At 44.0% G+C, this 14,975-nt stretch overlaps 1 protein-coding gene across 1 annotated transcript in view; it reads left to right on the forward strand.

Annotated features, from left to right (window-relative positions):
* Nucleotides 1–14,975, forward strand: part of LOC146866932 (importin-9-like) — a 269,255-nt gene that overhangs the window by 119,015 nt on the left and 135,265 nt on the right. The window contains exon 5 of the mRNA XM_085603265.1: nucleotides 11,193–11,281. Coding sequence (XP_085459391.1) covers nucleotides 11,193–11,281 — 89 coding nt within the window. The remainder of the gene's footprint in view (nucleotides 1–11,192; nucleotides 11,282–14,975) is intronic.

The raw sequence follows: 14,975 nt of genomic DNA on the forward strand, positions 1-14,975 counted from the left end.
TCTGTGTCGCTCTTCGGTAGTGTATTCGTTTGTTTCCATCTGCGTTCATTTTTGAGTGGCACATCCATCCGCTTCAAATTACGGACTGCAGCAGAACCGCGCACGCTAAAATATATGGCTCTGATAAACCACACTGTATTCAGCTAGGCTTGGGTTGGGTTGCATATCACACAAACCACATTTCTTTGTCTCTGCAGACAGCATACGTTATATCCCGGGCGTCCTGCAGCGTCATTTGGTGGAGGCAGAATGTTTCAAATGTGTGCAGTAAACGTCACATTTTGTAACACGCATTTGCAATGCAATAGGTCTCGCAATTGCGAGATTTAGAGCTATTGGCATTGTAAATGACAAGGCCTTTTATTTATGTTTAAAAACCAAAACATAAATAAAAGTAATTGTCAATTACAATGCCAATAGCTCCAACTCGCGTGAATGCGAGACCTATTGCATTGCAAATGCTTGTTAACTAAAGGTGCGCATTGACTTGTTCATGTGTAGAGTAAAAGTGCACAATTTAGTATTGTGAGCAATAAGCAATATCCATCTAAAAAATGTAGGTGCTTTCTACTGTGTTGCAGTTCTGCATGCTAAAAGAACAACGCTACAAACTTGGCGGTATAACCCCAATCCCCCGTTACTGTTTGTAAATTTAAAGTATTTCAGAACCATTTAATGAAGGCATCCATCTAGTCAAAGCTACCTGCAACAGCTCACAGGCCACTGAACTGAGTGAGTGTCATCAACCTGACAATTGTACAAGGAAACCACCACAAGGAGAGTACTGCTCAAAATCGCTACAGGTTATTCAAAACACGAATTATGTTTTCGGATGGTAGATCAAAGATTTTTTTTTTTTTTAAGTGAGCGGGTAACCAAATGCGATTAGTCATTGATTTAACTTCTTAAAATTGGCAAGTGAAGAAAACTGGTAACTTACTGAGTGTGTTTAAGAAAGGAATAACTTTGGTGAATTACAACACCTAACGTAACGCATCCAAGTATCCTGCTTTGAAACTCCTAATGCTTGAGTTGGGTCAGAGGCTAATGTGGTGCTCAGAACAAAGCTGCTGCCATGCCAGCAAAATAATTTCCCAGCAAAAGGTCTGATAACACTGAAGGTTCATATCTAATGTTCCAAAAGGTCAAGATAAAAAGATAAAATAATGTATTAACTTCCACCAATGTATTACAGCATATGCCTTCCAGAACCCAAAGTCCAACTGACCTCAATGGTATTTTTTGGTGGTGGCTGTAATTTTGTAGTTCTCTGGAGATTGACAGAACTATTTATCTCTCAAGCATACAGCAATGGAAGACCTTTTGCTGTAACTGATGTCAGCCGAGGTGGTGTGATGTTTGCTTGAATGAACCATGCCAGTTTTCCCAGCCTTTTAAGTTTCCGCCTATTATGCTACAGTGTTTCATTTTCTCAACCCCTTGCTTTAAAAAGTTTGAGAGACTGTTTTTAGGTACTTTTTTTTTTCTTGTGACCATTACTATAGGGTACTTTTTTAGGTCTCACCTAGGCACCGTTTGCGCTGTCTATTCGAGGACATGCTGTATTCAGGATATGTGCATAAAGCTCCGCCTTCTTTCCGCCCATCTTTTTAATTGGCTCCTTTCCCTGTCCTTTGTAAATGGTGGCTTTTCATTGGTTATTCGGCTTTGTGGTCCCTCCTTAGTGCCTCCCTGTCTCTTTGTAACCTCCCATGAGGACATCCCCTATTACATGTGTTGTTACGCCCTAGGTTTTAATTACAACCTCAAGGCACTATTTTCTTAGGGGCCTTCTGACAGGACACTGACTTGGTCCTTAACAAGGTTGGCAGTGGTTACTTTACTCGCTAGCACATCTTAGATTTATATTAGACCTTCTATAAATTTCCCTTCATCAGCGCCACATTGACTACAACCTAATCCCGAATTATTATAATTCTTCTGACACATTTCAAAGCTACTAATTGTATATATTGAATGTACTTTGGTGCTGTCTTGCATGCAATGCATTATTGGTAGGGTTAATTTACCTTATCTTCAAAGTTTATCATGCTCACTAGGGACATCTAGGCGCATCTTGCGGTACTGCAGCTACTCATCTATGTTAGACCTCCTATAAATTTCCCTTCATCACCTTAAGATAGAGTGCAATCTGATCCAGAATTACTATATTAGTTTGTCACATTTCAAAGCTATTAATTGTATATATTGACATAGCTATTTGAATGTACTTGTGGTACTGTCTTGCTTGCAATGCATTAGGCGAGTACCATCTGTAACCAAAATTTTGATGTTCACTAGGAACCTCTAGGCGCCGCTTGCGGTACTGCACCTACACATCTATGTTAGACCTTCTATAATTTCCCTTCATCAGCTCCACATAGAGTACAACCTAATCCGGAATTAATATAATTGTTTTGCCACATTTCAAAGCTATTAATTGTATATATTGACATAGCAATTTGAATGTACTCGTGGTACTGACTTGCATGCAATCCATTATGGGAGTACCATACCACTATGAGCAAAAGTTTGTGATGCTCACTAGGGACCTCTAGGAGCAGCTTGCCGTACTGGCTGTGCTGGTGCCTTGCTTACTAGGGACCTCTAGTAGCAGCTTGCAGTACTGGCAGTCCTCACTAGGGACCTCTAGTAGCAGCTTGTCGTACTGGCAGTGCTGGTGCCTTGCTTACTAGGAGCAGCTTGCCGTACTGCACCTACCACATCTCACATTTATATTAGACGTTCTATAAATTTGCCTTCATCAGCTCCACATAGAGTAAAACCTAACCTATCCCGGAATTAATATAATTCTTTTGTCACATTTCAAAGCTACTAATTGTATATATTGACATAGCTATTTTAATGTACTCGTGGTACTGTCTTGCATTCATTGCATTATGGGTAGGGTGGATTTACCATATCTTCAATGTTTATGATGCTCTCTAGGGACCTCTAGGATCAGCTTGCGGTGCTGCAATGAGACATACAATGCTGGTTTCTGGCTCACTGCAAACATTTGCAATGCACTAGGTCTCACATTACTGAAAGTATGAGCTATTGGCGTTGCATTATTTGCAACACCAATACCTCAAACTATCAGTAATGCGAGACCTATTGCAGTGCAAAAGCTTGTTTCTGCTCTTCTTGGCACTGCCTAGAACCGCCCTCTTGGGTTAGCGCTCTAGTGGCTAGGTTTGATGGAAACCTTGCTCTTCCATTTAAGGAAGGCCATTCCGTGGATGTGCTGACGACGCGCCAAAGGCATGCCTGTCTGCACCTGTCCGTGGCCAGCAACAGCCATGCTGCTCATCTTGCCATTGATTAGAGCAGCAGATATCCCAGAGAGGCTCTCCTTGCCTTGAATACGAACCCCTGCTTCTCTCCGAAGATGTTTTCTCCCCCTGGAATGGGAAAGCATGCTCACTCCTGTGAGGTATGTGGCTTAGTCTTAAATAACAGTTACTTCTGAACGAAGGCTTATTACTCGTGATCCGGGGTGTTTTCACTCCCACCTAACACAGTATCTGCTCTGTTGCAAATCGCAGTGGGTTATAAGGCCTGCCTTATTAACTGCAGGACCCTAGCCAAATATTAATCTGCTATTTTCCCCCTACTGGCTAACAACTCCTGGGACTTTTATTTTCCTTATGGAAATATGGCTGGAATGACCGCTTTAACCCAGAACTACCCTTTGCAATTCCACTAGGCTATCGCATCTTGGCGAAAAACCGTGGCGGGAACAAGGTAGGGGGTGGGGTTGCTTTTATTTTCAAATACACTTTTGAAGCATTTACTACACCTATAAGCCAGTACGGAAACATTTAGGGTCTTGTTTTGCACATTACTCACTCCATCCTTCTCTGGCCTGTTGGTGTATAGACCTCCGGACTGCCTTAGCAGCTGCTTTCCTGCTGTATTCGACATCATTGAACAATACTCTCTACAATATGTCAATCTGACCATTTTTGACGAATTTAATGTCAATGCTGGTGATCTCATCTCCACCATAGCCCCCAAGCTCATTCAAACATTGGCTGGTGTTAACCTTATCCAGCATGTCCAGGCACCTACCCGTACGGCTGATCATATGCTTGATCTGATCTTTACCATTAGCATGCATTTCAGTGATCCGGAGCATCTGATCACTTCAGTATTCCACTTGTGTTTTAGGGCCCCTACCCACAGACTAGGATCGCCCCTTCCCCGGAAATGAAAAGGAGGTTGCAGAATCTGTGGGAAGAATCCCTGGCTCAGTACCTCAGTTACTCTCCTCTGATACTACAAGGAATAGTTGAATCTGACATTTTGCTGTTTGACAGTTGGATCTCTCATTTATTAGCCCACCTGTTCCTCTAAAAAGTAAGTGGCAAAAAGATGGAGGCCTTCTGCACCTTAGTTTTCCTCAACCCAATGAACGGAGAAAAGCATGTGCAAATAATTATAGCACAATTAGAGGAAATTGTATGACTCCAATGCTAAGACTGTCTCTAAAACGGCACTTAGGAGCTTCTGCAAAACAAAACCTGCAATGCTATGAAAGAGTACTTTGCACATCATATCAAGATGGCAGCTAATTATTCCAACAAAGTGTTTAAAATAGTGAATTCCTTTGTCTCCCCTGGAGGGGCCAAAACTGCTATCCTCCCCTCAGCCGAACCCTGCGATGAGAAGATTCAAAATGCATACTCCACCTTTCCAGAGTCACCAAAGGAGGCTTTAGCTTTTGGTTCAGCTGCTGCGGGGAAGGCTGAAACTAGCCCCTGCGCTCCCTCCTGTCTCAAGGCATTTGTGTCTGATTTGCCCCTATTTCAGAAGAATGCTCTCTTTTTTTTTGTTGAATTTTTTTATTGATATTTGCAGTAAATCACAGCCGTTTACAATCAAATGTATCTTATGTCTTATCAGATCTAACGTTATCCACACCATTGCCACTCAGAACATCACATATGTACAGATTCATTCCTCCGCAATTCCCCACCCCATGAACAGTAAAATACGTAAACAGAAGAATGCTCTTTGAAGGAGATACTAAAATGAAAGCCTGGCTCCCCGGATGATGTTTGCCCGCTGCATGTTTTCAGACTTAAGGCTGCAGACACAGATGTGTTTGGCAATTACAGGCCTCTATCTCTCCTCCCAGCTCCTGTAAATCTTTTTTAAGGTAAATTAGCTAATCAACAAATGAGCACTTTTGTGGACGTCAATTCCATCCTTCAAGAATCTGTCAGACTTCCATGCAGGATATTGCATGGAGACTGCTCTCCTGGAGGTGGAGGAGTTTGTCAGGGAAAATCTGGACAAGAAAACACCTGTTATTGTGCCGTTTCTTGATTTGTCTGTGGCCTTCCTCACAGTATCACACTCCATCCTTTTGAACAGACTTAGCGACCTTGACATTCAGGGCAAGACTCTTTTATTGGTCAAAGCTTTTATGGAGGGCAGATCCCAAAGGGAGTATTAACACCCGCTTTTTTCATCACCTAAGCCACTGGTATGTAGTGTCCCACAGGGTTCTGCCCTGAGCCTGCTCTTGGTCAATGTTTACCTTTTCCCCATGGTGGATCTCATCGAAACCTGGAGTGACAAGGTAGTATTGTACGGCAGTGACACCCAATTTCTCTTTTCGTTCCAAGACAACTCGGAGGCAGATCTTAAAAATTTTAAGGAGTCCCTCAGTGGAGTCACGGCTTGGATTGAGGCAAATTGCCTTAAACTAAATTCCGATAAAACGGAAGTCTTGCATTTTAATCAGATTGGACCCCGACCGGCTTCCCTATGGTGGCCCGCTGAACCCAACGTTCCTCCAAATGCAACCTCTTCAACTGGAAATATTGGCATCATTTTCGATTCCACGCTCTCCTTTGCCTCTCAAATTAATCAAACCTCGTTGGTCTGCTTCATGAAGATTAAAATCTTAAAGATGTTTCTTCATCTGGTTCCTGAGGAAACTAGAAAAACTGTAGTTCATTCTTTAGTTGCCTCTCGCCTGGACTATTTTAACAATCTCTACCTTAGGTGGAGCGCTTCTGGCGTGGTGTGCATGAGGTCCTGCGAGTGGTTACGTATGTCGCGCTGCTGCCTGAAGCGAGGAGATGCCTGCTGAATGTGTGGGAACCAACTGACTACTCGGTTCCGCAGACGCGATGGGTGACTCTGGGATATATGATAGCTAAGCGTGACATTGCTCAACTGTGGGGATCCCAGAGGCCCCCGGCGGTGTCGGCCTGGAAAGAACACATGGATTGGTGCATGTTCCGAGAAAAGGTGGTGTATGTGGCGAGGGGTAAGCCTGGGGCATGGGTGAAAGTATGGGGCCCCTGGAACGCCTACCGCGGGGGTATCTGCGCGCCACCACTGCTGCCTGCGGCCTCACCAGCCCCGTCCCCTTAGTTGACTCCTTTCCCTAGCCCCGAGCACGGAGTTCCCCCAGTCCTCGATCTGTTCCCCTTCCCCTCTTTAGACTCCTGTGGATGGCTGGGGTCCCCCATTCGGGGAGCACGTGCTGTTACTTTCGATTGCGGGTTGCCTTGCGGGTGTGGTTTTTGTGTTGTTTGTATAAAATGAAACCGTATTGTGGGGTCAGAGTGATGTGGCCCACGACGCTGATACCTCCTGATTTTGCTTCTCTGCAACGCCAAGTGTTTTTGTACGTATGTCATATGCTCCTGTCATTCTAGCGGCCGGCCGGAAGGTTGTAGGCCCATACTTGTATATTTTTGAGATTGCAATAAACGGTTTAAAAAAACAAAAAAAAAAAAACAAAAAAACAAAAAAAAAAAAAAAACAATCTCTACCTTAGTCTCCCTGCGTATCTGATTTGTTAATCCAGAATGCAGCGGCCAGACTTGCTAGGAGAGTCCTTCACCGCTATCACATCTCTCCACATCTGAGACATCTGCACTGGCTCTTGGTGGAACAGAGCATTAAATTTAAAACTCTGACGCTGGATTTCAGAACTCTCCATTGATGCCCAATGCTACTTGTTGAACAGACTGGCCTCATATACTCCAGAGATGGTACTCTGATCCAACAATAGCTGCTTCCTACGGATCCCAAATTTCTTGAAGACACTCCATGGAGGTAGATCCATTACTGTACTTGCGGCCAAATTATGGAACATCCATCCACCTAATCTGCTCTGGGCTGAGTCTCCAGTAACCTTTAAAAGGCAACTTAAAACCTGCCTATTTGACACTGTTTAGCTTTTATAATGCCACGGCTATCCTTGCATTGTCTGCTTGAGCGCTTGGATGCTTCTGTTTGAAGCAGCTGTGTGCTTTATCAAGTTATTGATTGAAATATATGGTTGAAAATTGACTAATGTAGCATTTCATTTAAAAATATTTTTCTTAGACTTTCTTTCTAAAAAAAATGTATGCATTGTCATGCATTGTCCTGTTTCTCTCCTTCCATTCATGAGTAAAATGACGCAAGGATACATCAACATTAAGCTTATAGGATATCTTGAATCTCATGGCATCCTTGATCCGTCCCAGTCTGGATTCAGATTTAATCATTCTACTGAAACTACCCTTATAGGTGTTACAGAACACATTAAACTGGCACTGGATAACAAGGCAGTGCTGCTAGTTTTGCTGGAATTAACAGCCACCTTTGATAATGTCTCTCACTAGAAGCTCATTCACAGACTAAGAGAGACTGGTATGCAGGGTCAGGCATTAAAGTGGCTTGCAAGCTTTCTGGGCCAGCGCACTCAAACGATCAACCTGGGTCCCTTTCGTTCACGCACCTTGAAGCTTACCAAGGGGTACCCCAGGGTTCTTGCCTCAGCCCCAACCTGTTTAATGTGTATGTGGCCCATCTTGCTAAAATCATTGGAGAACATGGATTCACTCCCTATTCGTATGCAGACCGTATCAACGTACTCCTATCTTTTGCTAATGACAAAGACTCAACTAAACATCTATTTGCCGAGGGCATGCAAGCAATATCTGGTTGGATGACAGAAAATTTCCTCCAGCTGAATGCTGCCAAAACTGAGATCTTGCTATTTGGCACTGCTCAAACGATTTGGTCCCCTGACTGGTGGCCTACTACGCTGGGTCCTGCCCCTGTCCCGCAGCTTATGGCTAAGAACCAGGGGGTCTGTCTAGACCACTCTCTATCTATGAGAGACCAACTTATGGCCACCTCAGGCTCCTGCTATCACACTGTGAGCCTTCTCCGTAGGGTGTTCCAAATGTCTTCCCTTATTAGTCCGCAGGACCCTGATCCAGGCCCTGGTCATTAGCCGGCTAGATTATTGTAAAGCTCTCCTTACATCGGCCAATGAATCCCTTCTAAGTAGAATGCAGGTGATTCAGAACGTTGCCGTGCATCTGGCTCTTAAAATGCCTCCTAGAACCTCTTCCCAACCATTGCTGAGGCAGCTTCACTTGCTTCTTATCCGCCAGAGAATTAAGTTTAAAATTTGCTGCCTAGCCCACAAGGCACTTCATGGTGGAAGTCCGAGCTACCTGGCGGAAGAACTTAAGTTCTACCTCCTGGGCAAATCGCATCGTTCACAGGGTAAAGGGCTCCTTGCCGTCCCCCGATATAGAAAACTCTGAACAGCAGGCAAAACCTTTGCCTATCTAGCACCAACATATTGGAATTCATTGCCCGTGGAGCTGCGCAAGTGCTCCAATCTCCTCCTCTTTAAGAAACTTGTTAAGACCTGTCGTACACCTTTTTTGCAGCGCAGAGATACTCCTTCAGGGGAGATTCCAGCACTTTATAAATCCCATACAAATACAAAATGTATGACCTAACATGTAGATGACATATTACATAACCTGCTTCTGCGTTTTTTTTTGCAAAAACAATTTTTATTGCATAATTCAATTACAATTGCCATCTGCAACGACCAGCATATCCTTGGTCTTCTCCCAGTAATAAACACCATTGCATAGTACAGTGTAGACCACTTCCAACTACCAATGCACTGCCCCCCAACACTCCCCAATGCAAATACTCCCTCCCCCCACCCACATGTCAGTGTGCCATAACCGCAGGTACCGGGATAAGTCTGTCTCGTAATTAGCCGTGTGAGCGGCCGCGGGCTACTCCCCACCCCCATGGTCAGGCGCCAAGCCGAAAGGAGAAGGGAAGCCCTCCCGCCCTCATGCGTGATCCGTCAGCTGCCTCTCCACCGCTACGCTGCTGCATGCTGCTCCAGTGCTCCAGTGCCCTCCTCCGCTTCTGTGCCCCACCCCCGGAGGTCAACCACTAGTGCTTCCCATGCATGTGCCATGGCTAACGCCTTTTCATCGTTTCCCCGCAGCGCTAGCTGCAACCTGAGCGTACTCTCGCTACCCGCCCATTTTGTGAAGGTAGCTCTCCACCTCGCAAAGCTGGGACCAGTTCTCGATTTCCAGTGTAGGGTAATCTCTCTTTTAGCCACCACCAGCCCTAAGTCGCAAAACTTGCTCGTGACTTTCGTGCGCGGATAACCTGCTTCTGCGTTAGTACCTTTTTTAAATCAGCTGTAAGAACTGGAAAATCCTTCGGGTGGTAATTATGCCTACTGTATGTTTTTGACTAACCATTGGCCTTGTTAATGTTTCGTTTTTTCAGAACAGTTTATATATTGGTTTACAAATGCTTATTAAAATTGTTATTTAGGCATATAGATACTTAACATATGACGTTTTAGACCATTTTTATTCCACTTCTAAAAGAGGTCCCCCTACACTAGGCATGTTAGCTTAGCCTTCACTCTTTTACTGCAGTTGTCAGACCACGAAATAGGTATGCATGTCTGATCTTTCTTAAAAATCGCTGTGAGCGCCTGTAGCACTATGCTCTCTTAATTCTGCTGCTCATTCTATGCACGTTTGTGAGTTTTTTTTATTGGAATGTTGCTCTAGGTATCTTTCGGCAGAATTGTTTATAGGGAGTGGTTTTCTCTGTTTTATCTAACAACTGCTAATATTGTTCTACTGCCATGATGTTATTGAATGATATGTATCTCAGTTTTACTGATTTATCATTTGTTATTTTTTAATTGTGACATTTGCTGTGTAACTTTTATGTATGTATGTCACATCTGAATAAAGTCTTTGAAGTTTGTAATATAGCATTTTATTTTAAAATATTTTTTCTTAGAGTTCGTTTTTAATAAACATTTATATGCATTTATATGTATTTGGTACAGTAACTCCAGAATAAAAACAACAAGTGCACAGGAGGTGTTTGTGGTATCCCATCGCTACTGTAGGTGATAGTTGAGCCAATTCTGTTTTTTTTACAGAGAGAAAGGACCCTGGGATAAACTGAAGGCTGTTTTACTTACCTTCTTCCAGGGAGGTGCGAGGGTTTATTATGACTATTATGAATATTACCTTGAAAAAGTACTAGAAGCACAGCTAAGTGATTGCCAAGTAGAAAATCAAGTCCATCCTCAACAAGGTGGAAATTAATGCAAAGGGCAAAATGTTTTGAGGAGCTAACCAAAAAGATTATGCGCAGGGGCTTAGTCCACTTGAAATTTAGATCTGGAATCGATGTCAAGACAGGAATGTCATCTGAAAGTATGTATGGACCTCCAGTGGCTTCCATTCATAGGTCTGTAATTGACAGTGTGTCTTAATAATGCTATAGTAGCAGCTCTACACTTTGTTGAATGTGTTCTTGGCCTACCAGACAAGGACTTTTTGGCATTACTGTAACATAATAAGACACAGAAAACAATCCATTTAGAAATGGACCGCTTTGCATTGGCTAATCCATTTCTTGTACAGCTAAAATTAACAAATTGATGGTCAGTTTATCTGATGTCTTTAGTTTTGTCTAGACAGAGTTTTAGAACCCTTTTATTTCCAGGGGAATGTAAATCCCTTTCATCTGACGTAGAATGATTTTGGAAGAAAGTTGAAAGGGAACTAGTTTGTTACATGAAAATCAAACACTGCTTTTGGAAAGAAACCAGGGCGAGTCCTGCTACTTTGTCTTTATGGAAGGTGTTCTATTGTTCCTTACTGGAACATGCTATCCCTATGGGCTTAGGTTATGGCCACTAGAAAGGCTGTCTTCCGTCTGTAATCCAAAACTTGTATTGATCATTGCTGTTTGTTTTTAGGGCACTGAACATGTCCTCATGCAAATCTCGACTCATCTATTCTTTTCAACTCACTGTTATACAGTGACGATACAGTGACCATTTGCTGAAAACCTTCCTTTCGTTCTAGAGTTTACCCGTGAGGTGACAGACACCCAGATGCCCCATGTTGCTCCAGTTATTCTTCCTGAGATGTACAAGATCTTTACAATGGCTGAGGTACGTGTAAATTACTTCATTTCATTTATCTGTTATCAAGCACTTTCACCAAAGCAGCAATCAAATTGTAAGCTAATGGTGCAATAGTTGGGTAGAATATTTGTAACTGGCTAAAGAGATGCTGCGGCGAAAGCTAACATGTTCTGTGAGACGTCACAGCAAAAGGGCACATAAGGAGAGTGTAGGAAGCTGGCTCTGTTTATGCTATAACAAAGTAAGGTATAGTGTGCACAGAGTCCAGGGGGTTCCCCAGAGGTATAGCGGAGGCTAAATTAGGTAAGTACTAACAGCTCTATTTGTGGTAGTGTGGTCGAGCAGTTAGGCGTATCAGGAGGGTGTGTTAAGGGTTTATTGTATTCACTTAGGTAAATATAAAAAAAGGTATACTTATAATATATTTCTAGAACCAGGACTTAGAACAGGCAAGTAGAACATGCATTCAGATGCAAAACTTTACAAGAAAATGCAATGGTGGTTGAAATTGGAATCTTCATAGGTTTGTATTTGCTTTTAAAACAGTCAAACATACATTGGAAATTTGGAGTACTTTTGGATTTCCATTTAGTTACATCAACTACTCAGGGTGATATGCCTAGATATCACGCCATGGGTCCTACAATACAAAGGTAAGTAAGACAATTTTGGGGTCGAAGCAAAGTTACTTTGGTTTCAATACAAAAGGCAGTTCAACACGGAACATTTGTGGGAAAAAAATCTTAACGTGGGTTCCTATGGAAGAAAATGTTATCGGTTTGCAGGTAAGTAAACGTCCTGCACGAATAGCTTTTTGGGGTTATAACCAAGGTTCCCCAAGGTTCAAGAAGGCACTCAAATCGCACCACCAGCGGCACTAGGGCTGCCGCGTGCAGGGTGCATGGGCCCAATGTTAGCCAATTGGGCTAGGGGGCACCCCAGTTGTGGGGGAGCTGCTCTCAAGCAGACCACTCTGTCTTGGGAGTCAAGCTCCTAGGGTTGTCAGAGCAAAGGGGGTCACAGGTTGGCACCGTGTCCACACCACCAGCAGCGCATGGGCTTCTGGGTGCAGCGGGCTTAGGTGTCGGGAGCCCAATGCAATCCCATGGAGGTTGTCTGTTTTGGATTTAGCCTGTAGGCTCGGTCCAGGAAGTCTTCCCGGAGGAACCAACAGTGATGCAGGTAAGTTGGGGGGGCTTCAGGGTGCATTGGTGCCTTTTGAGGTCGGTTTTCACCTTACTGGGCCATTCGCGGTTTGTGGGGAGGGAGGGGGGGTCTCCGTGCAGAGCCTGCAAGCAATGTCAGGGGGTCCTGGAGGGGTCGACACATGGTGGATCCGGACTCTGGAGCGCTGGGGGATCTCACTGGGACCCGTGGGCCACTCGTACTGGAGCCGTAGGCAACTGGAGAAGTGGCAGTTCGAGGTGTCTGGTTTCTTTGTCCTCAGCAGGATTAGTCTTTCTTTGGAGCAGAGCTGCTGTTTGTGGAGTTCTGGTCTTTGTTGAAGGCAGTCAGTCCTCCCAGTGGTTTTGAAGGTGGCTGGCTGCAGGACAAGTCTACTTTTGGCGCAGGATCTCTGGAAACTGCAGAAGGTCCATTAGGGCTGGTGCCAAGTCATTTCTTCTTTAGTCTCCTCTGTTTTGCGTTTTCTTCCATCCTTCTTCGTAGGTTGCAGGAATCTACAGAGGCAAGGTTCAGGGTGCCCCTAAATACAACATTTAAGGGCGTTACAGTGGTGTGCAGGTTGTGACCAATGGGTCCCTTCCTTTGGGTGAGTACACCCCCTATTATGCTAGCCTCCAGGTGGAGGCGGGCATGAGACTCTCGCCAATTGGCTGTGTTCCCTCATCTTCAAGATGCAGGGGACTGGGATGTGTGCTTAACCTTGTCTCCCCCCACCTGAGGGCTGGGGTTGGCAAAAGGTGGGCACACCTCTTCCTAACTGGTTTTCCCCGCTGATTCTCAGGCCCAAAGTGGCGGGTCAGAGCCGGTGGGAGCCAGTTTCTGGGGGCAGCAAAAGGCAGGGCCAGGTAACAAAGGTGGCAGTCCTTTGAAACTTTGAGCTTTGTGGACCCAGCCCATTCTTGTGGAGAAGGCATGACACCTCTTCCCAGGATGGACTTTGTCTCTGGACCCAGAGAGCGGAGGTCCTCTGCCCAGGGGTCCTGAAACCTGTCTGGTGGTGACAAATGGTGGGTAGCCATTCAGGAAACACCAGGGCTGGCCGTTTTTCTGGGGGCATCTCTAAGATGCCCTCTGAGAGCATCTCTAAGATGCCCTCTGAGAGCATCTCTAAGATGCCCTCTGAGAGCATCTCTAAGATGCCCTCTGAGAGCATCTCTAAGATGCCTTCTGAGAGCATCTTACATTGAATCCCACACTGGCATCAGTGAGGTTGTAATCTGCGAAGAAGTTTGCTACCAAACTTATCCGGTTTCAGTAAAGCCATTATGGAGATGGTGAGTTTGTAATGACCAACTCCCAGACCACATACTCTTAATGGCTTCACTGCACTTACAAGGTCTAAGAATGGACTTAGACATTATAGTGGTACAGTGCTCATCCAAGTGTATTCTCACCTGTGGTCTAGTGCACCCTGCCTTACATAAACTAGAATGGTGTGGTGTCCAAAACAAACAATGGATTTAAGACAGATCTGTGACTGGGGGTGAAAGTTTGATTAATTCATCATTCCGTCCATCATCCGTTCTTGTTGGATTTGTTGCTCTAGGTGAGAAGGGTATGCCCAGATGTTGGTCCTGTGCTCTCTACGCCACCAGATTCAAGCTAGCCTGGCTGAAGAGGGGTGTTACCCCCAAAACTGGTCCCAGGATGCTTGTTTCTAGCCTGCCAGTTTGGGCTGGACTGTTCCCATGGGGGACAGGGTCAAGACTGATTTGCATATGGCTGGGTCTAAACTATAATGGTGTGCTGTGAGAAAGTGGGTCTGTATATACTGTTCCCAAATAGGAACAGGGTGTACAGAGTCCACAGTCCCCAGAGGTTTGGCAGAGGCTAAAGTTAGATATAACCTTACTCTTTAAAGTGGTAGCTTGGTCGAGCAGTATGGCAGTATCAGAGGACAGTGTTGTTGCACACACTCAGTCAGCAAATGGTCTCACACACTCAATAACTGAACTCTAGGCCAATGGTTTATATATAAAAAAATATATTCTTGTTTTATTATAGAACCAACAATAGGTATTAAAATATACTTTCTCAGAATTAGATGCTTTATATAAATACTTTTTCAATATGCAATTGGCTTTTGTAGAAAGTTACAAGTGGTTGCAATAGGCAACACAATTTTAAACACAATAATGCATTGAGTTCAACGGAAGTTTCAAGTTATTTGCAATAGATTACTTTTAGGATTACTTTTGTGATTCCAGGACTGGATCCTAGATTCAGTCCTGGGACAGTACTTAGAAACAAGTGATAAAAGTCGACTTAGTTACTGTTATGATTGTTAGACAATATTTTGCTAATTCAAAAGTTGACACTTTAGAAAATATTTCATAGAAAACAGTCAATGATTCCCTATGGAAGAAAATTCAAGTGACAGGTATAGTATGTTCTCGTTACATTTGTAATCCAGTACTGGGTGCCTAGACTCAGTACTGGGACCTTTATCCAAAACAGGTAAGTAATTACGTTTTCACAATTTATACGATTTTTAAAGAATATTTCAAGCTTGCAGAAATCGACACTTAGAAGAAAT

The sequence above is a fragment of the Triturus cristatus genome, chromosome 1_2 (assembly GCF_964204655.1).
Source record: "Triturus cristatus chromosome 1_2, aTriCri1.1, whole genome shotgun sequence".
Classification (NCBI taxonomy): domain Eukaryota; kingdom Metazoa; phylum Chordata; class Amphibia; order Caudata; family Salamandridae; genus Triturus; species Triturus cristatus.